The following is a 27,984-nucleotide window of genomic DNA, read 5'->3' as shown; positions in this document are numbered from 1 at the left end:
GACCAGAGGAGGCAGAGTTCAGCCCCCGCTTTTTGTCCTCAGAGAGGTTTAAATGAAACGTTCATTCTAACAGCAGTGAGCCCAGCTGCAGTGCCTGGACTGAGTTTATTTCGTATTTATCCAGCACCCGAGGCACGCTAGGCACTTTACAGACCACATCCCTGCATTAAGGAGCTGATTTGCAGAAACTTTGGTACGTATCCTTTGGATTTCTGAGCCACCTACCATCTGGATGCAAACTCTTATTTCCCTCCCATACGTGGCCTGCCAAATGGTAGCTGTCTGAAGCTTCTAGGACAATATTCTATCCTCTTGGAATTGCAGAGGGGACATGTTGGCAACATGGGAGAAGCCCCTTGTGCCAGAAGCTCCTTTCTCATCCCCACTGCATCCTGTTGAAGGTTTGATTTCCACGTCTCCATCCAGAGGGCTGAAAGGTTGGTACCCTGCCTTGTCGTCCTGCTTTCTGTAGTACATCCTGGTCACCACCGTCATGAGGAAGGTCTCCATGATGATCAACTGCATACTCATGTCTGAAAACAAGCCGTGAAGGGGAGGAGTGAGCTAATGCGCCTTCTGTTAGGGTATGTCTCCACTAAGATTTACTTTGGGTTCGATTCTGCGCGCCTAGCAGGGGAGCGTGAAATCGAACTGTCCAAGGTCAGCGGTTGACCCCTGTACTCCTCAGTCACCAGGAGTAAGGGAGGTCCACAGGAGAGTTTCTCCGATTGACCTCCCTCTGTGATGGTGGCCAGGTAAGTCGACGGCAGGTAAGTCAATTCCAGTTACGCCATTGCCCTCACTGATACAGCATCGCTACAGTCGACTTTAAGGTCTAGCGTAGACCTGGCCTGAGCGTTCTTCCCACTCGCTCCCCAGCCAGAATGGTCGAGCTGTTTAAAGAGGCACGTTAGAAGACTAAGGGGACGCATCCGTGTTCGCTAGCGCCCAGCAGATACTGAATGGTGATCAAAGGCGTACGTCCGCCTAGTCTGCCGCTTCCCCGTGCTAAGAATAGATGGGGTGAAAGTATCCCTGCCCGTCGGGGCCAGGTGGAGAGAGGCTGATTCTGTTCTGGGCCCATTTCCTTTCTTAAATGAGCTGTGCTAAGAGGGGGCTGGAGCCTCGTGCTACTCACACTGTGACCTCGTCCTGGAAGGGAGGGGTGGGGAGCAGGCAATCTGGCCGCTGCTGGCCAGGATGCTGAGGATGGCGGGCTGGAGCGCAGTCAGGATGAGCAGCACCTGGGACCAGAAGCAGAAGGGACAATCACTGGCACGCCAGGATCCCGTACAGCTCGCGAGTTGGGTGAGATTGAGACGTGTGGAGGACCGAGAATGGTGGGTAGGTTTCCATTTACACCTGGAAAACCCAGACAAACCAACACCTGTTCTGCCCAGACCCCACCACCTCTGCGTCCCCTTCTAGCTTCTATGGCTCCGGAGGCCTTTTCTGTGCGGGACAGCTGAGCAGCAGCCCCACGCCAGCACATAACCCTACTGGAATAGTCACTTTAGACTGGAGCAGCGGTTCCCCTCTCAGTGGGGGTGTTACACCGGGGACAGCTGCTGGCCAGGTTCCCCAGGCAGACCAGCCCTCACCTCCATGGGGGGGGGCAGTTTTTAAACCTGCCCTTTTCTTCTCCCCCTCCTCGGTCTTGCCAGTACCTGGTGCCTGGCCCCTTCCTCAGCAGTGGTAACTTCTTATTTCACCTCCTCACTTTCGTCCACACCCTCACCCTCTAGCTCCCCGGAGTAAGTTTCAGTGGTGCTTGGCGCACACAGCCGCCGAGCAGCCTGGCTGCCTCTGCATTCTGATGGGGACGTGACCAACGCTTCACTGTTATCCCTCAGCTATTCACGCCTCTTGCCCTCCTCTGTAGCCCCATGATGAGTAGCTGAGGTGGTTTTGCTGTTAGCCAAATTGCCTGACCCTCAAGCATCTCCATTCGTTCCCAGGATCCCTCCCTGCATTCCCATGTCAGGTGCTTAGCTGCTCCCGGCCCCTATCAGGTGTTCCATCAGCAAGCTTTGTGGCTAACCGGTAACTAGACGTTAGTATTCAAACCCCAGTGCCCAGCTCAGTCTGAAGAGGAGTCCTTCGCTGGCCTTGTCATGACCTTGGAGCACCGTGTTGCCCTTTCTTTTGGGGCAGACCTCAGAGAATCATCTCCATATCTTCCTGGGGTACAGACTTTGCCTTTCCTTTTGGTTAGAACAATAAATCCAATATCCCTGCTCCCTTAAAGGAACCTCAATACCACTTTCTCCATTTTCATATAATCAGAGGTGGCAAAAGTCATCCCCCAGAAAAAAATTAGTTAAGTAAAAGTACAGCTGCTTTTGGGGGGAGGGGTGTACTTAAGTACAAGTTGCCAGTGTCCCTCTGGAAAACTACTTGAGTAAAAGTGTGTGTAGATACCCACATGTGTCATCTTGATTGTACCCAAGTATCCCGCAGTGAAAGCAGCGACGCTTTTACTCAAGTAACTTTTCGGGTACTTCTTCCAGCTCTGCATATAATTTCCCCCTTTTGTGTCTCCCGTTTCATTGCAGGTATCCTGGCCTGGGCTGGCATCCGTGGCAGTCTGTCTTGCTCCACCCACAAGCCCTGCTGCTCCTTGCTCACGTCACCTGTGGCAGGGCTACCCGGGGCAAGGTAGGGCTGATCTGAGGCAGTGAGTTGGTCCTGTCCTCTTTCAACACCTGAAAACTCTCATGCGCCATGAGTCGATGAGGTAGTTTCAAGCCGGGACTAGAAAGGCAGCCGGCTGCGCGGGCTCAGCCAGCCAGGGCAGGACATGGCACGGCATAGCTGTGTGGTGCGTGGAGTTTGGAAGGACCTGGTTTCCAGGTGCTTTGTGTCCAGGAAAACACCAAAGGTCGCTAGCCACCCTGAGTGATATTACCTGGAAACAAACGAACTTGGCTCCCATGTTCTGCTCTTTCAGATGCGTCCTCGCCTGGCGGAACAGGATCCCTAGGGCCCACAGAGCAAACATGGTGGAGACCCCAAGGCAGCTGTTTATCCAGACAGCCACACTCTGGGCAGAGATCTGGGGGAGAGAGAAGACTAGGCTGTGAATTCCAGGCTAAGCATGTCCAGGTGGGGGGCCCATAGGTTGCCCTGAAATCTATAGGGACTGGGGAGGGATGGAGAACCAGATCAAGTCAGCCACCCCCCAGATTGCTGTCCCATCACCTCCCACACCGGCCAGGGAAATGGTCTCTCTGCTGCAGCTGTGACTGGCTCGGACTCAGAGGTAGGGCGAAATTGGTACCTAACCTCTCTCTCCTTCCCCCAGTGCACTGTGTAAGTTACGCTAGCCTGGCTTCTCTTCCTTAGCCTCGCTTCTATACCCTCGCACACCCCCTCTACGCAGCACCTCCCCTGGGCCCGCCGCCTGCAGAGATGTGGCCGCTCCTGCAACCCACCTCCATCTGGAGCAACTGGGGCAAGTTGCTCCTCAAAGCTTTCCCTGGGGGAGGGGCCATGACTTACGTCAGCCGGATCGTAGCTTCCGTCTGCAGCCAGGGTCAGCCCCACAAAGACGCTGGCTGTCTTGAAGAAGGTGAATTGGAAAGTGCCCAGAAGAAAGAGCTGCAGTTTTCTCCTAAGATGGCAACAGAGTGAGACATCAGTGACTGCTCCAGAGACGGGAGCCTCCTCCTTGTCCATGTGCTTTTACCCAGCCTTCCCTCGCTGACCTCCTTGCCCTGCCCTCGGGCCATGGCAGGGCCTGTGGAACAGACTGTAATGCAGCACTGGACTGCCCTGCAAGCCAGAGACCAAAACCACCGAGTGCAAAGCCTGTTCCCTGACCACCCTTCCTGGCACTGGCCAGGCGTGGCCTGACTTGGCTAGCAAGTTCTCAGGGGCAGAGACCTTACCTTGTGGCGCTGGCCTGTAGCTTGATTACATGACTGGCTAAGTAGCAGTGCAGCAGAAAAGGACCCTGGGGGGTTACAGTGGATGAGAGGCTGGATATGAGTCAGTGTGTCCTGGTAGCCAAGAAGGCGAATAGCATACTGGGGTGCATTAGGAGGAACGTTTCCAGCAGATCTAGAGAAGTGATTATTCTCTGTTAGACACTAAGAAGGATGTGGATGCATTGGAGAGGGTCCCGCAAAGGGCAATGAAAATGATTAGGAGGCTGGAGCACGTGACCGGTGAGAAGAGGCTGAAGGATTTGGGGTTATTTAGTTTGCGGAAGAGAAGAGTGAGGGGCAATCTGATGGCAGCCTTCAACTACCTAAAGGGGGGCTCTAACGAGGCTGGAGAGAGGCTGTTCTCAGCGGTGACAGATGGCAGAACAAGGAGCAATGGTCTGAAGTTACAGAGCAGGAGGTGTAGGTTGGATAATAGGAAAAACTGTTTCCCCAGGAGGGAGGTGAAGCACTGGAATGCGTTACCGAGAGAGGTGGTGGAATCTCCATCCCCAGAGGCTTTTAAGTCCCGGCTTGACAAAGCCCTGACTGGGATGATTTAGTTGGCATTGATCCTGCTTTGGGCAGGGGGCTGGACTCGATGACCTTCTGAGGTCCCTTCCAGCCCTGGGATTCTATGATTGTTCTGCATCTTTCCTTTGGCATGCGGTAATACCTGGGAACCCTAGTCATAGGCCATGCACCCGTGGTTCTGGGTTGTGGCAAACCCCAGACAAAGACAGGCGCTGTCCTAGGAGCCTGGCAGCTCAGTGTAAGACAAGGTGGCAGTTCAGTACAGACAAAGGAATAGGAAAAAAACAAGGACTCACACCTGGCTCAGCCCCCCAGCCTCACAGGTCCAGCTGCCTGTAGGTATGGTAGGAGGGACACCGCAGGTGGCCATGGGGGCTGCTCCCAGGTGGGAGGGGCAGCCTGGGCAGGAGCCCCCCAGGGGCTGTTGGAAAAGGTAAGTGGGTACCAGAGGCTGGGATCACGGGCTGCTGGCAGGTGAGCAGCCCCAGAGCAGTAATGAAATGTTGGTGGAGGGGGGGTGTGGTGGGCTGTTTAGCTTGCCAAGGAGAAGGGTGAGAGGGGATCTGGTTACAGTTGATACCAGGGGCGGCCGAACTGGCTGGCAAGCCACAGGGGCTCTTTTACTGCTAAAGTGCCCCTCCTGCAGCCCCCTCTGCTCCCCCGTTCTCCACCTATCAGATATGGGGCGGGGGAGCTCAGGACCTCAGCCTTGCAGCATGGTGGTGGGGAAGGGGCTTTGCCCAGTAGCGAATGGGGGTCTAGGGGCTTCTGTCCTGCAGAACACTCCTGCTGGGGCCTGGGGCCGGAGCAGATCTAGAAAAACCCAACTCAAGGGCCAGTGCTAGAGCCTCCCATATGGCCCCTGTGCATTCAACCAGTGTGGGGGGGGTTCTCCAGCACTGGTAGTTTGGGGGGGCTGATCTCCCACCTGGGTTACATGGGATTGGACTATGTGGGCCCAGCAGTCCCTGCTGGCCTGGGCATCTCAGTTAGCTGCGGTGTCTGGGGTTGTGGCATGACCCAGAGGAGCTGCATACAGTGTTCCCTGTAAGCCAGGTGCTTGTGGGGCCCCTCTGGTGAGCAGAGCGCCTGCAGCCAAGTTTTTCTTCTGGGGTTGCACCTGCCTCAGTACACATGGCAGAATTTATTCTGCATGTGGGTGGAAAAGATTAGCAGGAACGTGAGCTTGTCGGTGGGCTGGATCTGACCCCAGCGGATAGCCCGGCCCTACGGGGGTTTCTGGAGTGACACGCAAGCTGCCAGCTCTGTTGGTGTCTGCTTGAGCAGGGGTAAACCGAGAAGAAGGGGCTCAGTCAGGCAGTCCGTATGGCTGTGCATGGCCATGGCTAATCCCCTGAATGCCCTGCAGAGCAACCTTGGGGCTGCCCTGGGCCCAAAGCAGCCCTCCTAGGAGCTCACAGGTGGATTGAAGCTATTTATTTTACCTTCCCACCACTGCAGGCTGTGCAAGCAGAGCTCAGCTATGCCCATGTGTGATGGAGTGGGGCGGGGGGTGTGACAGGCAGAGCAGCTCACAGCAGCTAAGGATGACCCCCTGGCGCTGTAACCTAAGCTGGCAGGTAACACCTCTGACCTGAGCAAAGCAGGGAGGAGTGGAGCTGGGGTTTGAATCAGAGGCAGCAGTTAAAAGCTGGGGAGAGTTGGAAGGCAGCCAGCCTGGCAAGGGGGAAGCTAGACCCCAGAGGGGCACCCCTCAGGCTCCTCTCCCCAGGACGGGTTGGAATGCCTGACTCTGAGTCTGCCAGCTGCACTGACACCTCTGTGCTGTGCTGAGCTGGGCCTGTGTCACCTAATAAACTTCATGTTCTACCTGCTGAGTGAGAGTCACTCCTGCCTGCGGATGGGATGCAGAGCTTGGGGACCCTGAACCCCATCACACCATGCCTCTGGCTGTGCGCCTGCAGAGGGCGTTACAGGGGTCAGTGCACCCCATGGGGGAAGCTGCACAGGCCAAGGACTGGCTTCCCCTACAGGGAAGGGGCTCCGGAAGTGACATTCCTCCCAGCCAGCGCAGCCCCTGCTTCAGGGCCTACAGCTCCCAGCCCTGCCCGTGCCCAGCAGCCTTACTTGGTCATGGTGACGCGGGGACAGCAGGGGCAGCAGCAGCAGCAGGGGCCGGTGCTGATCGCCATGGGCGTGTCCCTCAGCGCTTTGAGCAGGGCCTCCTTCCCGCCGAAGCCTTCCACCATGACCAGCATGAGCAGGTAGAAGCAGACGCTGTAGTACCTGGGGGCAGCCCACGCAGAGGGAGAATTCAGCCCAGGGCAGGGCAACCAGCCCGCCATGGAGTCCTCTGCGCCCCACCGGAGCCTGGCAGAGCAATGTGTGGGGGCAAAGAGGCCGAGCCCAGGATGGATGGAGCAGGTGAAGGAGCCTTTGGTGGTGTGGCTGCTGTGGTCAGGTCCTGAGATGGTGGCACTAGGGTAGACGCGTGGACACAGCTAGCAACAGGGATTGGTTCTTGGGTTAGTGTTTTGGTCCATAGGCTACAGCCAAGCCAGGAAAGCTGGAGGTGTGCAGGTAATTTTAACACTGCCCTTACCTATGTGCCTCCAGCTTTCAGCCAGAGCACATCACTGGATGTGTTGTCTACAGCCCTGCCCTGTGATACAACCGCATTTGCTCCAAGCCCTCTGAGACAGACTCCTACAGGAGCTCCATTGAGCATTCTTAAAACCACTACCCAGCTGTGGGGATGAAGAAGCCAACTGACAGATCCGAGCGGGTACCCAGAAGTTACCTAGTACAGAACAGATCCAACAAAGAAACCAGCAACCCAACAGAGCGCTGCTGGCCATTACCTACAGCCCCCAGCTAAAACCTCCCCCGCACACCACCAAGGATCTACAACCCATCCTAGAGGGGGGTCCCACATCCTCACAGACCTTGGTAGGCAGGCCAGTCCTCACTTACAGCCAGCCTCACCACCAACCACCCCATGCCCCACTGCGCAAACAATGACCCAGGAATGAGACCCTGCAACAAACCCCATTGCCAGCTCTGTCCACACATCTACCCTAGTGATACCATCAAAGGACCTAACCATCAAAGGCTCATTCACCTGCGCATCATCTAATGTGATCTATGCCAGCAGGGGCTAGCAATGTCCCTCTGCCATGTTCCTTGGCCAGACTGGATTGTCTGTGCAACCAAATAAATCAGGTGTTAAAGATGGTAACACACCATAACCAGGGGGAGAACATTTTAACCTCCTTGGAGAGAGAGTTACACATCGGAAAGTTTCGAGAACAGCAACATCATCATTGAAGCGGGTCTTTGCCCACAAAAGCTTATGCTCCAAAATATCTGTTAGTCTATAAGGTGCCACAAGACTTCTTGTTGTTCTCGAAGCTACAGACTAACACTGCGACCTCTCTGATACAGATCGGAAAGTTGTCATTCTCGAGCAAGCCACTTCAAAACCAGACTGCACCATGAAACCGCTGGGCTGCAATCTGTGGGTAAATTGGACCCCAGCAGATTGGGTGTGAATAGGGCCTGGGAACAATAAATAATTTCCCACGCTAGGTATTCTCACCACCCTATTCACGTGCATCCTGACAATCAGCTCTGATGTCGCGTTCCCATCTGTGTCATGTGACTGGCTTATTATATTGGGCCTGGAAGGCATTTTATTGTGTCCAGTGTATCTATTGGCCCCACATATTGAGCTGGGGAGGGCAGGTGAGGTGTCTAGTGAAAGCTGAGGCTGTCCTGAATCTGTGTGTGCTACTCACATGTCTGTATCAGGTATGTAGGGAGAGTTACAGTGTTTAGCTCTGGAGCTGTGCTAGAAGATGTTTGAGTGATAAGTTCCACAAGAGAAGGTGTGAACTCAGCCCCTGCCAGGATGAAGGGACCAAGAGCAAAGGCTTAGGCAGGGGAACCCACCTCCAAGAGGCTTGGGACTTGGCAGTGGAGTGCAGCCCACTGGCCAGGTGACCTAGCCTGAGGAAATGAATTGAAATGAGATGCCCAGACATCATCCCACCTGCCATGTTAATGACTGGGGCGTGCTGGCAGAGCCATTCTTCCACAGCGGCTCGCCTGGGGCAGGTGACTTCTGACCCTCGGGGGCCTGATGGGAAGAAGACAGGCCTTTGTCCATGGACATGAAAGAGAGAACAATGATGTGGCCCTAGCAATGTCCATCTTGGAGCTTTTGTCTTTTGGTACCTGGGCCTGTCTCCAAGGCTCCGTGTCCCAGCATGTGGACCCCAGCGGGCCGGATCTACAGTGCTCCAGTAACTAAAACTGTGTAGCCTGAAATGGATTTTCAGAGACTTCCAAGAACCAGCAAATATGGCGGGCTGCATCAATGGCTGTAATTGACCTATGTAAAGTATCTAACAACTTTTCTCTCTCACCCTGTTCTTTCTTTTTTATGAATAAATCTTTAGATATTTAGATCTAAACGATCGGTGAGAGTGGTGATTTGGGAAAGATCCAGGTATATATTGACCTGGGGCTGGAGCTGCACCCTTTGAAGCCCAGAAGACTCTGTGTGGAGTTGGTGAAACAGACTTTGGAGCCTCTCACCTGAATTTGGGAGCTGTTGGTCTGGGCTGGTAAAGCCGCTGAGAAGTCTGTGGGTTTGCTTGTGTGGCTTCTGGCTGACCAAGGGGCTGGCAGAAGTGCCAGTGGCTGGTTGGATTTGCCTTAGTGAGAAGGAAATCCCAGCCTGGGGCTGTGAGTAGCCTGGATTTTAGGCAAAGTTACCCTGGATTCACTTCTCTAGCTGTGCCCAGAAACCCCATCCTCGCACTGTCTGTACTATCTATTTCTTTTTCTTGGTGTATCTGAAAAAGTGAGTTGCAACTCACAACAGCTTATGCCATAATAAAACTGCTGGTCTTTAAGGTGACTCCTTGTTGTTTTTGCTGAAACAGATGAACATGGCTACCTCTCCAAAACCCAGATAGTTACGGACATGGAAAAAACTTAGCTTGGGAGGCCCTTTCTTCCCAGTGACTTTTTTCACTCTATTGCACCAAGGACCAGGCACTGGTAGAATAAAGTGATCAATATTCTCTTTCTCCCTCTCTCTCTCTGCAGGCTAATTGGAAAAATCATATTTTTATTGGCTTGGTAACCAAACCCAATGATGTGTGCTCAGGCTAATCAGGACCTGGCCTGATTTTATAAGTGTGATTTAGTGGATGCTAGCTTCCAAATAAGGTTTAGGACGATTTCAATGAACTGGTCAAATGCTGCCTTTCTCCTGTTGACAGACTTGCCTTTGGCAGGAAACCAGGAAAGTCACTGGCACGCATTAGATTGCTTCAATGTTTTATCAGAGCTTACGTGATCAGTGGGAGTTGTTTTCAGCTAGTTCTCGCCTGAGCCTGACCCTGTGCAATAATGTTACCTCAGGGTAGGGTTATTTCTTTGAATTTTTTCTTTCTGGAATAGTGCTGGCTGGCTTTCCGACAGCGTTGCTTCAACAGCAGAAAAACTGGATGTAACGTGAGCAGCAGGTGGGGAAACTGCAGAAAGTTTCAGAAAGTTGGAGGAGGTGAAAGAACCAGTTGTTAGCCTGTGAATGACTGGTTGGTGTCACCCCAGTTTTGCCCAGGTTAGCCAGGAGATGCTATGGCTGACATCCAGCCTGACTGATTTTCCACGTGGAAAGCTGAGTAATTAATACAGGTATAAAGAGCTGGGCTGTGCTATTAATGCAGTGTGTAATCACTGAAGGGAGTTGTCCTCTTAAGACAATTCAATACACCATGGGTGCATCTACACTTGCATTTCTCTTTAGAAAGAGGTTTGCAAATGAGGCAAGTCAAAAATGCAAATGATGCATAAATATTTGGTACCTCATTTACATATTCTAATTTCAAAAGAGCTTCTTTCAAAAGAAGAAAGCCAGTGTAGACGCTGCTCTTTCGAAAGTAAACCCCCTCTTCGAAAGAATCCTTCTTCCCATTAAATAAAGCGAAAAAGGATTCTTTCGAAGAGGGGGTTTACTTTTGAAAGAGCAGCGTCTATACTGGCTTTCTTCTTTCGAAAGACGCGCTTTCAAAATTAGCATATGCAAATGATGCACCAGATATGCAAATTTAAGTCTCATTTGCATTTCAGTTTGTCTCATTTGCATACCTCTTTCGAAAGAGGAATGCAAGTGGAGACGCACCCTGTGTGTCCTTCGTGTCCAGGGCTCTCACACCTCTCAAGCCACTGGCCAGGAGAGGAGGGGCTAGGCCAGGCCAAGCCCTCCGGAGCTGCAGTGGGGTTTGTACTACTCACATGCCGATAGCCATCTCCACCACCATCATGGAGCGTGGGATCCAGAGCCCGAAGCAGCAGAACACGGAGACCATCTGCGAAGACGGAGGGGTAGGCCCCGGTCAACGGGCGGTACAGGGCGGGCTCCAGTCTGGTTCCCCTACCAGCCCTGGGGCGTGCGGCTCAGCAGAGGGGGCCCAGACCAGAACTCGGGATCACCTGGGACTGTGCTGTTTACAGTCAGGCTCTGGGGAGCTGGGTTTTGCAGTTGGTCCCTGGCTCTGGAGTGGTGGCAGCATCCCATCACCCCACAGCTTGGGGCAGGTCAGAGCCCTGCAATCTTGGCAGTGCCCCGAGCTCTGCATCCACCTGGACAGCTCAGGTCCCTCTCCAGTGTGGCTGTAAGGACCCAACCAGCGTGGCCTCACCCTCAGCAACAGAGCTAAAGTTCCAACGCTTGCAAGCGGCCCAGGTCCCTCCCCCGGCCGTCAACAGAAGAGGAAGCCTACGGCCTGGCGGTGAAAGCCTCCCAGATACCGGTGACCATCCCCTCCCTGCCCAGCCAGAGCTGGGGCTCACCATGGGGGCTGAGCTGCTCCAGATAAGGGTTTTTCTCTTGACCAGGCAGCGGATCTTCTTGAACAGGTAGGTGACTTCTTCCAGGAAGATTACGACCGACACCAGCACCAGGAAGGTCATGAGGCCAAGGATGGAGAGCTCAATGTTGTCCAGCTCTGCAAGGGAGGGAGGGAGGGGATGAGAGACCCCCCCCAGCCATCCTGCCCAGGCAACGAGAGCCCAGCCTGTGCCCTCCTGTATGGCTGGGCCAAACTCAGGCCAGGGACCTCCCTGTCTTAGGGAGCTTGAGTTAGTGGCTGCCCACCTTCCCTCTGCCTTTCCCACTCTGCCCTCTGAGCTGGGTTCCTGCCCCTCCTTGGCCTCTCCCTCAGCCCCACAGCCTGGAGCCATCTCCCCTGCTCAGCCCTGGGGCCAGGAACCCAGAGCCGGCAGGCTGGAGGGCAGGGCTGCTCTGGGCCACACCCGCAGTCCTTTCCCAGGCTGCCACCCCCCGGCGTAACGCCCCCTCTCCCCAACATACGATGCAGCATCTGCTGCGAGGTGGGTGGCTGGGAGATGCAGGCCAAGGGGATGCTGAAGTTCTTCGTCAGCAGCTCGACCAGGTGAGGGGGGATCCTGCAGGGAAACAAAGCCCCAGGTAGCTCCGTGCAGGGGTTAGGGCCCCGCTCCAGCCACGGGCAGGGAGCCAAAGAGGAGAGGTGCTGCCTCAGCTCTTTGGAGCCAGCAGCTTGCACTGGGGCAGGTAGGATCTGCCTCCCTGCAGCGGGTCAGCGGCCAGGGTAGCCCAGCCCAGCTACACGAGGGTTAATCGTGCGACATGTCCCCTGCAACGCTGCCATGGCCACTGGCAGTGCTGCTGGCCTCCCGGCATGGCGGGTGCCCAGTGAGTGGCCTTGATTCATGCCCCCAGCTGGAGCAGCAGCTGCGGAGCGGGGCTGCACAGGAGCTGGGAGTGATGCAGTGCAATGAGCGCGGCAGGTCTCAGCCCAGTCCCCCGGGGAGCAGGCGCGCCAATGGTTAACCACCCTTCTCCTGCAGGCCCTGGTTTTAGGAGAGGAGGACGAGACGCTGCAGGGTGGGTGCACTGTGGTAGGAGGCAACCAGCACTGGCCGCCCCAGCGCTACGCTGGAGGGACCCCTCTGGGGGGGAGCCCAGCGGGAGCAGTGGGGTGACCTGTCCTGCCCCCTGAGTCCTCAGCCCCCACGGCAGACTGGGCCGGCCGCGGGGGGCTCATAACGCCAGGCAGAAGGGGGCAGGCTGCCCCAAGCGCCCGGCATTGCCCCGGGGTGGGGTAAGGGGGGGTTCGCCTGGAGCCTCTCTGCAATTCCCCACCTCCCTCTGCCCCCGCCCCAGAGCACAACCTGCGGGAGCCGCTGTGCCCACAGCCCCGCTGGCCTTACCTGGGGTCGGGCTGCAGCTCCGCTGCGGGCTCCATCCCGCCGGCTCGGGCTGGCTCCCCGGTGGACTCCTCCAGCTGCCTGTGCCGGGAGGGGCAGAGTCCCAAAGGTCAGGCGCGGGCAGCGGGAACGCCCAGCCGCGGGAGACGGCGCACGCCAGAGCCAGCCCCAGGGGGCGCCCAGGTGCGCTCCAGGCAGATGCCACCCGAGGGCCGCCGGGCCGTACGCTCTGCACCCGGCCCTCCCCTGCCGCGTCCGCGGAGGCTCCTGGGCGCAGGACGTGGCTCATCCCCGCTCCGAGCGGAGCTGCCCGGCCAGTGACCTGGGGCGCGCCGGCAGGAAGCGGGCGCCGGCGGCGGCGGGGGGGGGACTTTGCCTCCGCAGCAGGGAGCGGGCGGCCCGTGGAGTTCGTGCCGCGGGGTGGGGGGTGGATGAGATCTGGGGGGTGCAAACTGGCCCCCCGTGCTGGGCAAGGGGGGTGAGTCACGCGCTCAGCGAGCACTGGGGGTGGGCGGCAGCGGAGGGCAAAGCCACGGGAGTTTGCCGTGGGACCCCCGCGGGCTGGGGCGGTCCTGTGCGCCCCTCCCCACAAGCCTGGGCACTGGGCCGGGGGCCCCCGCAGCTCTGGCTGTGCAGCGGGGGGGGGGCCCCGCGGGCCCGGGGAGAGCTGAGCCAAGTGGAGCGGTTCGGCAGCGCCCAGGAAGATGACAGCCCGGGGCGGGGGCGCAAGGGAACCCGGAGAAGCAGCAGGGGCTGCGCCGGGCTGAGCGCAGCTGGGGGGCGGGGGGCTCCCATGCCAGTGGGGGAGTTAATCCGCCAGCCCCCGCAGCTCCCGCCTGGCTGCTCCCCACCCCGGCCCCAAGCACTGAGCCAGGGCAGACAACCCCCCCCCCCCCTCAGCGCGGCAGCCTGTTCTCCCCCGGGGGAGCTGGGAGCAGTCCGGTGCCAGGGCGTAGGGGCCTGAGAACCAAGCCACATAGTGGGGGTCAGACGTTGAGCCGAACCCAGTGCCCCAGCCCCCCTCCAACATGGGCCTGCTTCTCCTCCCCGGCTGGCGGGCAGTGGGTGAAGCTGGCCCCCTCCACCCCAGGCCCTGAGCTGCCCTTCCCTGCCCCCCAGTGGCTGGACCCCCAAGTGCCCCCGGCCTGCCTTGTGATGGGCTGCTCCAGCCGCCCTGGGCTGCACCCGCTGGCCTTTCTCCCACCAGCCCGAGCCCCCCGGCGGCTGGCCACCTGCTGGGAGAGACACGAGGGGCTGGGGTAGGCGCTCTGCTCAGGCAGAGGCAGTTTCCGGTTGGGGTCGGCAGAGGGGAGCGCGAGAGATTTGTGTCCATGCTGAGGGCGGTGCAGGCCCCTGAGCTGAGCCCAGCTGCTGGGCGCACTAGGGGGACTCCACGGCACCACCGCCCTGCAGCTGGGATAGCGCCGTGTGAGCCCAGGCTGCCCAAGGGGAGCGCCGGGCTGCCTGAGCCAAACAGCTTGTGTGGGGCCCACCAGCCAGACAGCACAAACGGGCCCATAGCCCAGAGGCACCGAGCCCCCGGCCTAGGGAGAGGGACATTTCCGCTCTGCAGCCTGCCTTGAGCGCCAGCTGGCCTTTAGCTTGTGCAGTAAAGGACAGGACTTTAGCCCCCAAAGTCACAGGTTCAGGGCCTGTTCCCTCCTGCCAGCGACCTGGGTTCATTGGCCTGGCAGGCCTCTCCTGCATGTCCTGCTGTGTCTCGGTACCCCCCAGCCTGCCGCACAGCAGCACTTGGCAGTGTAACGAGCCCACCAGAACACGCGTAGCTCAGGCTGGCGCTGAGCAGGAAGCGGGTCCCTGCAAGGAGAGGCCACAGAGGGTCGGATTTCCCTTCCCCTGCAGGGCAGCCCCAGCACGCTGCCCAGGAGGTCAGAGCAAGGCTACTTCTACCTCAGGCATGTCCACGCTGGCAGGGGCCGAATGCAGCGTGGCCAGACCCAGCACGGCCCTCCCCTTCCTCGCTTACTCCAGGGCTCGGCTGGGGCTGTGTGCTGCAGCTCCCACGGTGCCCAGGGAGCTGGGAGCGCTGAGAATTGGGCCCGGCAGGTGCTAAGCCGGCCTGTTCCAAACAGCTGCTGGTCTGTGCTGAGATGGGTAGTAGCTGCTTCTGGGGGCCTGGGGGGGTCGGTCCCCAGGCAGATTGGCCCCACCGAGCCCCACAGGCCAGCTTCCCTCTTCCCTGGTAATCCTGGCAGGCTCCAGCCCAGGAATGTTCAGTCATGCTCAGTTGGAGCTGGAATTAATGGGGGCGGCGGGACAGAGCTGTTCTTCTTGCACCTACAGCCGCCTCGGTGTGTCCCGCTCAGGGCCAGGACTCCTGGGTCCTCTCTCCAGCTCCACTGCTGATTTCCCGAGAGGCCTCGCCCTTGCTCCGTGACTCAGTTTCCCCACCTGGAGGGGGAATTCCCCTTCTCCCTCTTTCAGGGCCACCTGACCAAGTCTCTTGCCCAGTGCGATGTGCTCCATGGAGGGGTCTCCGCTCTGCCACCCTTCTGCAGGGGCTGTGGTACAGCCCTGCCTGGGGCTGTTCAGATAAAGCCGCGGGCGGCTCTGGGCCTTTGTGTGTCCATTGAAAGGCCATGTAAGAATCAGCAAGTCCCACAACACTCCTGTGGGAGGCGCTGTCACTCCACCGCCCGTGAATTGTAGAGGGGAAACTGAGGCACGGCCTGCAGGCGAGCCCTGCACGAGCTCACACAGCGAATTGGGGTGGAGGGGACCCTCAACCGCAGGAATCCTGACTCACAGCATCCCCCACCCTCCCCCGGCGCTCTAACCACTGAACCCCACTCCCCTCCCCTGCACAGGAGCCAGGGCAGCATTGTGATGTCCCTTGGCCCAGCACGTCGCCGTGGCAACAGGGTGCATACATTCCAGGGGAGAGGGTCCCAGGATTCTGGGAGACCCCCAGCTGCTTCCACAGCCCCCACGATGATCCCTGCCCGGGCGGTGCCACAGTGGGTCCTGCCCAGCCTTTTGGCCTCCTTCCACGTCAGCTCCCTGGCAGGCCTGAGTGTCCTGTTCTTCTCCTTCCCGTAAGCAGGGCTACTAGTCTGAGTCCCTGGCAAGGAGCCGTGGGCAGAGTGCTTGCAGCTGCCCAGGTGGGAGGGGACAGGTTCCCTGGTCAATCCCACAGGGGCAGGTACACAGCCCTGCTGCAAACCCCAGCACCTGGCAGCCTTCTGCCACTGAGCCCCTGCTGGGTATTGGCCTGCAGTGCTAGGAAGAAGGCGGCTCCCCCAGGGCGCAGGTTGGCGTGGGACCATTCAGGGTAGCCGGGGCTGGCTGGGAGAGCACCCCACTCCAAGCTGGGGCACCTATCAACAGATGCATGTGGCTGCAGAGAGGGGTGAAGCCCGTGACTGCCAGGTCCTGCGTGGCAGGGAGAGAGGCCGGGGAAGGGCCTGATGGATTTAGCACATACCCCAGACAGTGCTGTAGGTCAGAGCCTCTGGGATTGTCTCGAGACCCTGAGCCAGGTGGGGTTCCTTGTTGGTATGGCACATGGGGTATGTCTGGTCTCAGCGCCGGGCCGGGGTGGCACCGGATCAGCTGTAGCTAAGCTCCACATGCCCCAGGAGACAGAGCTGCTAGGCCGTGGTATACCAGCACAGCCGGCCAGGTTGGCCCCATTTTACAGATGGGGAAGTCGAGGCATGGAACCTGAGTGAGGGCAGAGACTCCTCACATGGCACTAGTGCCAGAGCTGGGGGTTACAGGCCAGCACTGCTCTAAAAAGTGCATCTTCCCCCACACTGGGGCCCTTGGTCCTCCACATGCAGCTGTCCTGACCTCAGGGCGGGGCTGGCTGCTCCGGTAGGGGTGGGTGACAGCAGAAAGGAGGCGAACCCTGGCACCCAAACCAGATCAATCCTTCCTGGGGGGTCAGGAAGGGCTGGACACCTGTCCATGTTATTGTCACTGGGCACAGCACTGTGGCTCTACAGCCTTGTGCAGGTGTGGGGGGGTGGGGGTTGCTGCACTAATGGGGCTTTGTAGCATAACAGGGCTCTCGGGCCACCCGCACCCCCAAGTGGGGGGGGTTGAGCGGGACTGGCGGCATCGCTCGCTTGAGTGCGTTTGGTGCACAGACCGCAGCAGAGCGGTGCCTGCTGCAGCCAGCACGGACGCCCCAAGCCTGGACAAACGCCGTGCTCGTGGGCCAGCCAGACAGTTTGCCTGCTCCTGCGGCACAGCAGAAGCTGCCAGCTCAGTGAAGGAGCCTGCCCCCAGGCTCAGGCCAGGACCCCGGCTCCTCTCGTTTCCTTCCATCTGTGGGTGGAATAAATTTTGTTACATGCACGGAGCCCAGTGCAGGTGTGCGCCACCGACACACACACACTGCCAGCTGTGGGCACTCCACTCACCAGCTGGGTGCCCCCTGAATCATTCCTGGGCGGCTGCCCAAGTGTTCAGCTGGCAGAGAGTGCTGACCGGACCCAGCGGGGGCACCTGCCCCAGACATGCGCATTAGCAGGGCCTTTCCCTTCCGGAAGAGGTGCCGGCTCCGCAATGGGTTGCCAACCTGTCTCCCCTTCCTGGGATGCTGCCGTACAGCTGACACTCACTGCCCCAGCCTGCTCACTGTTTAGTCCGCCTCCCAGCACTGCACAGGCCCCAGGCATGCTCTTCCTGCAGGCACCACCCTCCCACGCCTTCGCTTGCAGGTGCAGCTGGCTGGCCAGCCATGTGTCCATGGCTTTCCCCCTCCTGGCAGGCAGCCTGTTCATCCCAGCCATGGCCAACCTCCTGCTGGCCAGCTTCACCGACCCGGGGATCCTGCACCAAGGTAACGGGTGCAGGGGGGTCCTGGGGAGGGCAGAGCTGTGGCCCCTGCAGGGGAGAAGGGGCTGAGCCTTGACCTCAGCCTGAGTACTATGCAGGGCTGCTTGGCCCACCGGTGCCCAGGCTGGGACATGGGCTGGGACACTGGGCCCTGCAGAAGGCCAGGGACGGGCGGGCGCCTGTGGGTTGGAGCTGTGGGGGGATGTGCATTGGGATGGGGGGGAGTTGGGGGAAGTGGGGTGGGGCTGGGGGGAATGTGGGTTGGGCATTGGGGGGATGTGCGGGGGGGATGTGGGGGGATGTGGGGTGGGCATGGGTGGAGTTGGAAGGATGTGGAGTGGGGCTGTGGGATGGAGCTATGTGGGTCGAGCATTGGTGGGGATGTGGGGTGGGGATGTGGGATGGAGCTGTGCGGGGAAGTGGGTCAGGCGTGGAGGGGCGTTGGGGGGATGTGGGGGTCAGGTTGTGGGATGGAGCTGTGGGGGGATGTGGGTCGGGCATGGAGGGGAGTTGGGGGGATGTGGGGTCAGGCTGTGGGATGGAGATGTGGGGGGATGTGGGTCGGGCATGGAGGGAAGTTGGGGGGATGTGGGGTCAGGCTGTGGGATGGAGCTGTGGGGGGATGTGGGTCGGGCGTGGGGGGGTGTGGGGGTCAGGCCGTGGGATGGAGCTGTGGGGGGGTGTGGATCGGGTGTTGGGGGGATGTGGGGTCAGGCTGTGGGATGGAGCTGTGGGGGGATGTGGGTCGGGCGTGGGGGGGAGTTGGGGGGATGTGGGGGTCAGGCTGTGGGATGGAGCTGTGGGGGGATGTGGGTCGGGCGTGGGGGGGAGTTGGGGGGATGTGGGGGTCAGGCTGTGGGATGGAGCTGTGGGGGGATGTGGGTTGGGTGTGGGAGGGAATGTGGGGTCGGGCTGTGGGATGGAGCTGTGGGTCAGGCGTGGGGGGTGTTGGGGGGATGTGGGGTCAGGCTGTGGGATGGAGCTGTGGGGGGATGTGGATCGGGTGTTGGGGGGATGTGGGGTCAGGCTGTGGGATGGAGCTGTGGGGGGATGTGGGTCGGGCGTGGGAGGGAATGTGGGGTCAGGCTGTGGGATGGAGCTGTGGGTCAGGTGTTGGGGGGAATGTGGGGTCAGGCTGTGGGGGGAAATACCCTCAGACTCTCTCACAGCCTGGCCAGAGGCAGTGCCAGCCCCACTCTCGGCCCCGCCGGGGGGCAGGCGGGTCTCTCTGGCCCTGCACCTGGAGCCAGTGGGTGTCAGAGCCGGGGCAGCCCTTCGGAGGGGCACAGACACCCCCCAGCTCCTCGTGGGCCTCACGAGGGGACAGACCCCAGTCCCGGCCGGCGCTGCAGGCAAATCAGTTTCCTTCTGCCACGAGCCATCTCGCCGGTCCCAGGCCGGGCCGGTGCCACGGCCGGCTTCCCCAGGGCGGCCCCCACCCCCAGCGGGACAGCCAGGTACCTCAGGGCGGGCGGCTGCGTCCCAGGCTGGGCGCAGTCCCAGGGGCAATCCCCACCTGCCCTGCCCTGCCCTCCTCAGTGCTTTGTGGGCTGCAGGGCAGGGCAGGGACAGGGTGCGAGGGGCTGGGGCCCAGCTCCGGAGCCTGCTCTGGGCTCCCTGCCAGGCCCTGTGCTGGGGTACAGGTTCTCCCCCTTGTCTGCCTGTGCCAGGCGCCGAGGGCCAGGCCGCCTTAGTGATCCGGGCACTTCGCGTCAGGGGGAGACACTTTGATCTGCACTGGTGCCGGACGTGCCGCTACTACTGCCCGCCACGGACCTTCCACTGTCCCCGGTGCAACGTCTGCGTGGAGGTCAGTAGGGGGCTGGCCCGGCACCTGGGGTGGGACCCTGCTAGCCTGCGTCTATGTCCAAGTACACCACCTGGCCAGCACCCAGCCACACCGCTCCGCCCCTTGCCGTACCCCCCAACACACGCCAGCCACACCGCTCCGCCCCTCGCCGTACCCCCCAACACACGCCAGCCACACCACTCCGCCCCTCGCCGTACCCCCGACACACGCCAGCCACACTGCTCCGCCCCTCGCTGTACCCCCGTAACACACGCCAGCCACACCGCTCTGCCCCTCGCTGTACCCCCCTAACACACGCCAGCCACACCGCTCCACCCCTCGCCGTACCCCCCAACACACGCCAGCCACACCACTCCGCCCCTCGCCGTACCCCCGACACACGCCAGCCACACTGCTCCGCCCCTCGCTGTACCCCCGTAACACACGCCAGCCACACCGCTCTGCCCCTCGCTGTACCCCCCTAACACACGCCAGCCACACCGCTCCACCCCTCGCCGTACCCCCCAACACACGCCAGCCACACCACTCCGCCCCTCGCCGTACCCCCGACACACGCCAGCCACACCACTCCGCCCCTCGCCGTACCCCCGACACACGCCAGCCACACTGCTCCGCCCCTCGCTGTACCCCCGTAACACACGCCAGCCACACCGCTCCACCCCTCGCCGTACCCCCGACACACGCCAGCCACACTGCTCCGCCCCTCGCCGTACCCCCGTAACACACACCAGCCACACTGCTCCGCCCCTCGCCGTACCCCCGACACACGCCAGCCACACCGCTCTGCCCCTCGCTGTACCCCGTAACACACGCCAGCCACACCACTCCGCCCCTCGCCGTACCCCCGTAACACACGCCAGCCACACCACTCCGCCCCTCGCCGTACCCCCGACACACGCCAGCCACACCGCTCTGCCCCTCGCTGTACCCCCGTAACACACGCCAGCCACACCGCTCCACCCCTCGCCGTACCCCCCAACACACGCCAGCCACACCACTCCGCCCCTCGCCGTACCCCCGTAACACACACCAGCACACACCAGCCGCACCGCTCCGCCCCTCGCTGTACCCCCGTAACACACACCAGCACACACCAGCTGCACCGCTCCGCCCCTCGATGTACCCCTGTAACACACACCAGCACACACCCAGCTGCACCGCTCCGCCCCTCACCGTACCCCCCCGTAACACACGCCGGCACACACCAGCCACACCACTGTGTTGCTCACTGAATGCCCGTAACACACTCCAGCAGAAACACACCCACAGAGATCTGCATCCCAGTCATACACCTGCGGTCACGCACCAGCCCAACTACAGGCAAGCAGAGCCGTACCTGCACATAAACCCGTATGCGCAAACATACCACCTCACACACACAGGTCGCCACCTTGCAGAGCCCTCCCACACCAGGTCCCACTTCCCCGTTTGCCATGGGCTGGGATGGCCCCTCGAGCACCGGGCCTGCAGCTGCAGCTGCCCCGGCGAGGCCAGGCATGACCCGGCAGAGACAGGCTCTCTCTCCCTGCACACCCAGGAGTTTGACCACCACTGCAAGTGGCTGAACAACTGCGTCGGCTGCCGCAACTACCGCTTCTTCTTCCTCTTTGTGGCCTTCCTGTGCAGCTACACTGTGGTGGTTCTGGCTTCCTGCATCACGTACCTGGCACTCAACTCCCATCAGGCCTACAGCACCGAGAAGATCTGTGTGTATCCTTTGAGTGGGCCCTGGCTTCCCCCTGCCATGGCCTCCGAGCATCTGGCCCCAGGCGTGCACCTGGCATGGAGCACCCAGCCCCGGGCGTGCACCTGGCATGGAGCCACTGCATACTTTCCCCACCCTGGCACGCTGCACGCACGCTAAGCTTCACCCTGCACAGGCCAGCATTGTGAGGCTGCAGGATGCTGGGTCCAGTCTTTCTGGTCCTTCAGGTTTTTACAGACATGCGTGCAAGTACACACGGTTGTGTGCGCACACAGGCTTGCACACACAGGCCGTGTCCCACACTAGGTGGCAGGGCAGCGAACTCGTCCTGTGCCAGCAGCACAACCCTGCCCAGATGTGGCTTTTTATTCTTTCCTGACACGCCTGCTGCCAGCATCGTGGTGACCATCCCGGCCGCGCTCTACCTGCTGCCCCTCATCATCCTGCTGGGATCCCAGGCCAGCTTCATCACGCTGGCTAAACACACCTATGAGCTCAAGGTACTGAGCACCCAGAACCGGGCGTGCAGCTGGCCCAGAGCACCTGGCCCTGAGTGTGCCGCTGGCACAGAGCACCCGGCCCAGCCTGGGGCACAGGGTGTCCATTCCTAGGGTATGACGTAGGCAGGCAGGGAGCACCCAGGGTACTGTGACTTCTCAAGGCTGCTCCAGGCTTTAGGGGCCCAAGAAACCAATATGGGGCAGGGCACATGTGTGTCTCTGCACACGCTGATGTAATGCACATGCGTGTGCGTGTGCCAGTGCTTATGTACACGTGGGTGTGCGTGGTGCATGCCAGGAAGCCCTTATCCTGTGTCTCTGCTGCACGCCCTCCCTGCCCCGGCTTCCCACCACTGGGCTTCTTGCCTGCCATGCCTGCATCAAAGGGGCAGGTGTGAGGCTGGGGGCCCTGGCTTAGCCCCCCCAGACTGGCTGTACATGGTGTTTGCCTAACCAGCCTGGCAGCCGGTGGGGGTGTCTGGCCTGAGCGGTGAGTGCCAGTGCTCACCAAGCCAGGCAGCTCGGGCGTGTTTTGGAACAGGCATGCGGTGCCCTTTGCTTACCCTGCTGCATGTCTGCCCTGGCGGTGACACAGTCGCTCTGGCCCCAAGAGCAGGGGAGCCAACCCCTCTGCACGCTGGGAGGGAGCCAGGGTGCATGGCCTAACCAGGAGTCCCCCCCCTCCCTGTGGGCTCCCGGCCGCTGTGCCGAGCCCGGCACCGTGGGGTCAGCATGGCAGTTCAGTGCCTTGCAGGCACAGCCCCGGGGTCACCGCCACGGCACCAACCCACCTGCTGCCAGCAAACCCTCCTCCTCCCAGCTGCTCGCGCGCTATCAGTGCCGGCCTTCGGAGCCCGAGCAGGTGCAGGTGCCAGCACTGGCCAACAGAGGGTCCTCATGTCTCACCTGTCCGGGAGCCCGGCCCTGGTGTGGGCGGTGGGGAGCCTGGCCCAGGGGTCCACAGCTGACAGCCCTTGTGTCGCTCTGTCCCCAGCTTTGTGAGGTGGGCCGAAGGAACCCCTTCGACCTGGGATGGGCCAGGAACTGGTATGCAGCTCTGTGCGCCCCGCAGGGCCCAACGTGAGTGCCAGCCCCCGTTACCCCACCCTTCCCAAGCTGCTCCCGGGGGACGGGACGGGACGGGACGGGCATCGCAGCCCGGGGCAGACCAGGTGCAGGAAGGGCCCACTCTAAGCAGTGCAGCATCTGGCACCTCCTCCCTCCTACCACCGACAACACGGTTGCGTGCAAAGTGGCGGCAGAGCGCAGGTGGTGATTGGCAGAGCTGCCTCTGCAACCCCAGCAGTCTAGGCCTCTGGGGTGTGGAGAGGCCAGGCAGTGACTGGGGGTGAATGCGGTAATCTGTCAACAGCGAAGGAGATAAAATCAGGATGGTAATAGGACAGAGGGGAGTAGAACTGAACCCCGGCTGGGCTTGTAGCAGACACTCGAGGCCTCAGAGGGACCTGGCCTGAGCGATGCCCCTAGAATCTGATCTGGAGTCTCTCGCATTAGCACCCAGAGCCCCAAGCAGGGTGAGGGCCCTGTTACGCTAGGTGCTGTACAAACATAAAAGAGCTTCAGTAGACAAGCTCCACCCCAGGATGGGACCTGTCAGTGATCGAGGCAAGCGCGTGTGCCTGCCCCAAGGAAAGTCCCTGGAGCGGAGCCACACTGAGTGACTTTCCTTGTGATCCATCACACGGGTGACTCCCATGGGGGGCAGATTTCTGCCAGGAAAGGTGGCCTTCCAGCTGGCCTTGCTGAGACTCACCCGTCCGCATCTCTGGAGTGGGCTTGACCCATTTATCCGAACATCACCTGCACCCTGTTGCCTGGCAGAGTTGAGACAGGCTGGAAGCCGTCCTTTACAGAGCCCCACTGGCCCCCCACCCTGCGCTGCCCAGGAGCCGGACAAGCTCTGCTCTGGGTCTGGACTCAGCACTCACGCATGGGCCAGTTTGCCACCCTTTCCAGAGCAGTTGGGGTCCTGCGGCAGCAGGTCTTGTCTCAGAGCCACTCCCAGTTCTGGCTCTGCAGTGCCTGGCGTTCTGCCGTTAGACCCCACACGCTGGGTTCGGTGGGCATGGTAGCAGCTGCCTTCTGCCCTCCCAGGTACATGGCCAGAGCCGCTGAACCAAAGGCAGCACCCCACAGGAAGGCATCTGTGGCCCAACTCCTTCCCCGGCCGTCACACCTGACCACTGCACCTCCTGGACTCTCATCGCACCAAGATCTGTCTGGCCAGGGCCGGGCAGCCAAGGTGCGTGGCTCCTTGTTCTCCACCATGGGAAAGCCTCCACCGGGGCCGGGCAGCTGTGGGGCCACCTCTCAAGAGCAGACTACCCTGGAGGGGATGGCTCAGCTGGAGTTATAGCAGCCACAGGACTAGCCACATGGCCTTCTCTTGAAAGGCTCCTGCTCCCCTTTCCTTGCCCGGAGCCAGGGCGCCCTGGCTCCAGCTCGCTGGGACACCCTCACCCTCCTGGCTCTCAGGTCAGCACCCCAGAGGCAAGAGCATCAAGAAGCATCAGCAGCATCTGTCCCCTCCGGGGTGGGCTTTCACCCACTCCCGAGCGGAGCAGCTGCCCTTAGCAGCCATTGATGCTGCTGGCTGGGAGAGAAACGGAGAGGCGCTTGTGGAGCTCAGCGTGTCACTCACTGTTTGCACCTTGCGCTTGGTGGCTGGGTGCATCTCCCTGCAGGCCAGCGCCGAGGGGACCTGCTGGCCGGCGAGCCCAGAGGCGGAGGTGAACATGGCGATCGCGGGTGAGCAACACCTCCCAGCTTGCGCCCCATTCTCATCCAGCACGGCGCCCCTGAGCCCTGCTGCCCGGTCGTAGCGCTGGGGCTTCGCCCACAAGGCCTGGGAGTGAATGCCAGCCCTCTCCCACTGAACTCCGTAGCGAACACCCATTGTCCCCCAAGCTCCCTGCCCCAAGGAGCTTACATGTGTGATGCTGGTGGAGCAGCTGGTTCACAACGGCAGCGAGCCCAGCGTTTAGCTGGCGCTTTCACCAGCAGATCTCCAGGCCCTTCGCAAAGGAGGGCCAGCTCTTCCCCCCTCTCCAGGGTAAAGCAGGGAACCTGAGGCATGGAGTTGTGAAGTGGCATAGCCAAGGTCACCCAGCTAGCCAATGGCAGAGCTGGGAATATCGCCTCAGTCTGCCAGTCCACTGGTCTATCGACTAGGCCACGCAGCCTCACCTTCGTGGCCCTACGGCTTTTCCTCGCCCAGTCGGCACCTCCGCCGGGAGTCGGACCAAGCTGGGAAAAGTCACAGCCAACATGCAGAGGCCGTGGTTTTCGTTTTCAAAGGCAAAGTCTCATCAGGCATGCGGTAGACTTCATTGCTTCTCTTTCCCACGGGGGCGAGTGAGTTGCTGTCGTGAGCCTTGGAGAAAGGTTCCTCTGCTCCATCCAGGGCCAGGCTGGTTTTCCTCCTTTTCATTCCTTGCTGCAGTCCTTGGCATTCCAGCAACCAAAGGCAAATTGTCCTGCAGAGGTTCACTGCAGTGTCCTGCTGGCCAGCCCTGTCCCAGCCTGGGAGACTGCACAGAATATTTGCTGTTTTCTTCTAGCAACCCTGACTTACAGACTGAGAGGCCCCAAGCGCCAGTTGTGCTCATCTAAGGTGCTGGAGGTCAGAAAAAAAGAGTCACCCAATGGAAAACGGCAATGTATTTTAATGAGAGCAGGTTTCGAATTAATTCAGAGCCTCGCTCCCACACCCCGCCCCTGAAGTTTCCTGCCGTTTGCGGGGAGGTTATAATCACTGTGAACGGTTAAATGTTTCTGCTCCCCTGTGGCTGTGTGAGACTCACACTCGGCAGGGAAGTCTGACTACAAACCGTCCATAAAGGGGAAGTGAAGAAATATTTTTACTCTCAACTTTTTGGTCACCTTGAGGGGCTCTGGGTAGCAATGACAGGAATCAAAACATGCCAAAATGATGACCCAGGGCAAGGATCAGTAAAGGGCGGGTGCCCTGCCAGCTTCCACCTGTCTACCCTCAGCTGGAATTCAGAGTGCAGCTGATCCAGGTGGAATTCAGAGTGCAGCTGATCCAGCCAGGGCTCAGCAGGGATCTGGGGCCTGCGCTCCCAGCTCGGTGCTTTCCTGGTTCTGCCTGGTGGTTCATGGCGGTGTTAAGGACATGAATGGAGCTGCCCCTGCCCCGGTGGAGGAGGTGCAGGGAGTGCTACAAATGGATGAGGAGAGGCTGACGAGCCACAGTGCCCAGGGGAGCTGTGGGCGCTCCCCAGAGCTGGGAAGCAGGCCCAGCAGGGCAGGTTTTCACAGGCGTGCAGCTCCTCTTTAGGCACCAGAATGAGGCCAGATTTTCTAATAAGCTCAACCTGCTGGGACTGAGCCCTTTGAAACCTGCCTGAGCTCTCAGGAAAGCCAGTCCTGAAAGGCAGCAGAGGAAACGGGTGGTAGGGTAGAACCCAGCCCGCCTCTGACAGCCAGAGAAGCTGTGGGCCGATGGCCATGGCCCCAGGGGACCTGCTTGCCACTAGCAGACATCTTCTGCTTTCTCCCCCAGCCCCAAGCATGGCTGAGTGGCCAGCGACGGCGGCGGCTGGAGAAGGAGGCTCACACTGGAAATCCCAAATCCACATCAGTGGCAGCAGGGCAGCCTGGCCCACAGCCGCGCTCCTCTCCATGTCGGATATTTAACAGGACCCGTGACGGCTGCCCTGGTTTATTCCCGGCAGAAAGGTTCCCCTTGAGAAAAGCCCTGGGCAAACCACAGTAAAGTTTCTGACCCCCAGTGCTTTCGGTGAGGCGTGTCTCAGTGTCTCCAAAGATGGGCATTTCCCTGTGGGGCAGCTCCCTCTGCGGGTGCCCTGCCAGCTCCCGCCTGCCTACCCTCTCCCCGCTGTATGAGTACAAGCCCTGGTCGGGGAGAGCAGCGCTAGTGAGGGAGGCACAGAGCTGGGCGAGCGACCACCAGGGCTGGCGTGGGAGCCTCAGGTTGAAATGTCGGTTATCCAAGCCGTGGCCGTGCAGGCAGGGTGAAATTCAGCCCCCGGGCCCCGAGCGGTGCTCACAGCCCTGCAGCGCTGGCCGGCCTGGGGCCCTGGCAGCTGGCGTGCAATGCTGCCCCGACTGGCGCACCTCGTGTCTCACTGCCAGCTCCATCCCGCCGCAGAGGCAGGCAGGACGTGGCTCACAACACGTGGCTGCCCCGTGGGGCAGGCCCAGCCAGGCCAGGTGGGAGCCGGTGGCTGAGCCGTGGGGGGAGCAGGCTGCCGCTTGCGCTGCCCCACGCATTTGGCAGGGTGGGGCTGCTCCTGGCACGGGGTTTCATTTCCCTCCCGGGGATTATAATTAAACTGGTGCCTCTCTGGCGCGAGCTGCAGCGCCAGCACTGGGCGCGGATCTCTCTGCAGCTGGTGCCACTTCCCCGGGCCAGGCAGGGCATCAACTCTGCTGCAGAGGGGGCCTCCCCAGCAGCCCCCAAGCAGCGGGCAGACACTGCATGGGAAGCTGTGGCCCCCAGAGAGCCCGGCTGCATAGCAACCACCCCAGAACCAGCCAGGACCTGGCGCTCCTTAACTCGACGGGCATCCGCTGGGCTGCAGGGAGGCAACTCTCACCCCTCCGCATCGCCCTGGGCAGGACAGAAGCTAGCCAGAGGAGGTCGGGGGGTCCCCTGGTGTAACGGTATAACCAGTATGGTTTCTCTAGCCCTTTTGAGAGGCCTATAGCTTGTCTGCAGCCAGACCAAAGAGCAGCAGCCAGTAACTGAAGCTACAAGTCACACACTCACGTTCCATCTACATTCCAGCACAATAGCAGCATATTAGGCTGTTAAGAAGACCCCATCCTAGTGCCACCCACTGTTAAACAGATCACAAGATGGGTAAAAAAAAAACACTTAGCTAACAGCATTTCCTCTGGCAGGCAACTACTTATCAATGGCTGAGGTGGAACCACCATTCTCTGATGATTATCTTCACTTTTCCACTGTTTTCTGTATATTTTCTGTCTGCTGTATAAGTCATTTTGTTAGGTGTAAATCAGTGAAGGTGGTGGGTTATGACTAGTGAGGTAATTCTGTTACCGTAGACTATTATTGGCTAGTAAAATTGTACTAAAATAATTGGTCAAGGTATAGCTAAGCAGGACTCAAGTTTCACAACTTAAAAACTGGGGTCCAAGAAAAAAAGACAGAGAAACAGACCATCAATGGGGGAGAAAGAAGAACAGAACATCAAGGGATGAGAAAGAGCAGCAGAACTTCAAAGCGGGGAGAAAAGAAGAACAGGACATCAAGCGGGAAGGAAGAAGAAACACCCTACGGAGGACTCAAGACCCCTCAAGACCCCCCAAGACCCTGAAGTGCAGCAACCAGCATCCAGAGAGTGACGTTGTCTGTCCCAACAGGGGAAGGCTGCCTGCCTGCCATATCAGGACTGGTGAGCATGACACTGGGTGCTTAGCCTGTATTCTGCTTTCTTGGTGATTGTA

At 60.0% G+C, this 27,984-nt stretch overlaps 2 protein-coding genes across 5 annotated transcripts; one reads left to right on the top strand and one right to left on the bottom strand.

Moving 5' to 3' along the window:
• Positions 1-70: 70 nt before the first annotated feature.
• Positions 71-25,829, bottom strand: SLC51A (solute carrier family 51 member A). 4 transcript variants are annotated; one of them, XM_075004523.1, is made up of 10 exons: positions 24,715-25,829; positions 12,690-12,767; positions 11,809-11,903; positions 11,289-11,443; positions 10,731-10,804; positions 6,549-6,707; positions 3,502-3,613; positions 2,909-3,055; positions 1,139-1,244; positions 71-533 (listed from the first exon to the last, which is right to left on the bottom strand). In XM_075004523.1, the coding sequence occupies exons 1-10, from the start codon at positions 24,795-24,797 to the stop codon at positions 292-294; spliced, it is 1,251 nt and encodes a 416-aa protein (XP_074860624.1). In that variant the 5' UTR covers positions 24,798-25,829; the 3' UTR covers positions 71-291. The 4 variants fall into 4 exon arrangements, with proteins under 4 accessions (XP_074860624.1, XP_074860623.1, XP_074860626.1 ...); XM_075004522.1 differs by lacking the exon at positions 24,715-25,829 and adding an exon at positions 24,458-24,688; XM_075004525.1 differs by lacking the exon at positions 24,715-25,829 and adding an exon at positions 20,966-21,090.
• ZDHHC19 (zDHHC palmitoyltransferase 19) lies at positions 17,020-24,440 on the top strand. Its single transcript, XM_075004526.1, has 7 exons — positions 17,020-17,496; positions 19,163-19,302; positions 20,840-21,012; positions 21,402-21,507; positions 22,502-22,587; positions 23,623-23,770; positions 24,213-24,440. The coding sequence occupies exons 1-7, from the start codon at positions 17,220-17,222 to the stop codon at positions 24,348-24,350; spliced, it is 1,068 nt and encodes a 355-aa protein (XP_074860627.1). The 5' UTR covers positions 17,020-17,219; the 3' UTR covers positions 24,351-24,440.
• Positions 25,830-27,984: the final 2,155 nt, after the last annotated feature.

This window comes from Carettochelys insculpta, chromosome 10 (assembly GCF_033958435.1).
Source record: "Carettochelys insculpta isolate YL-2023 chromosome 10, ASM3395843v1, whole genome shotgun sequence".
NCBI classification, from domain to species: domain Eukaryota; kingdom Metazoa; phylum Chordata; order Testudines; family Carettochelyidae; genus Carettochelys; species Carettochelys insculpta.
This window is presented reverse-complemented; position numbering and strand designations above follow the sequence as displayed.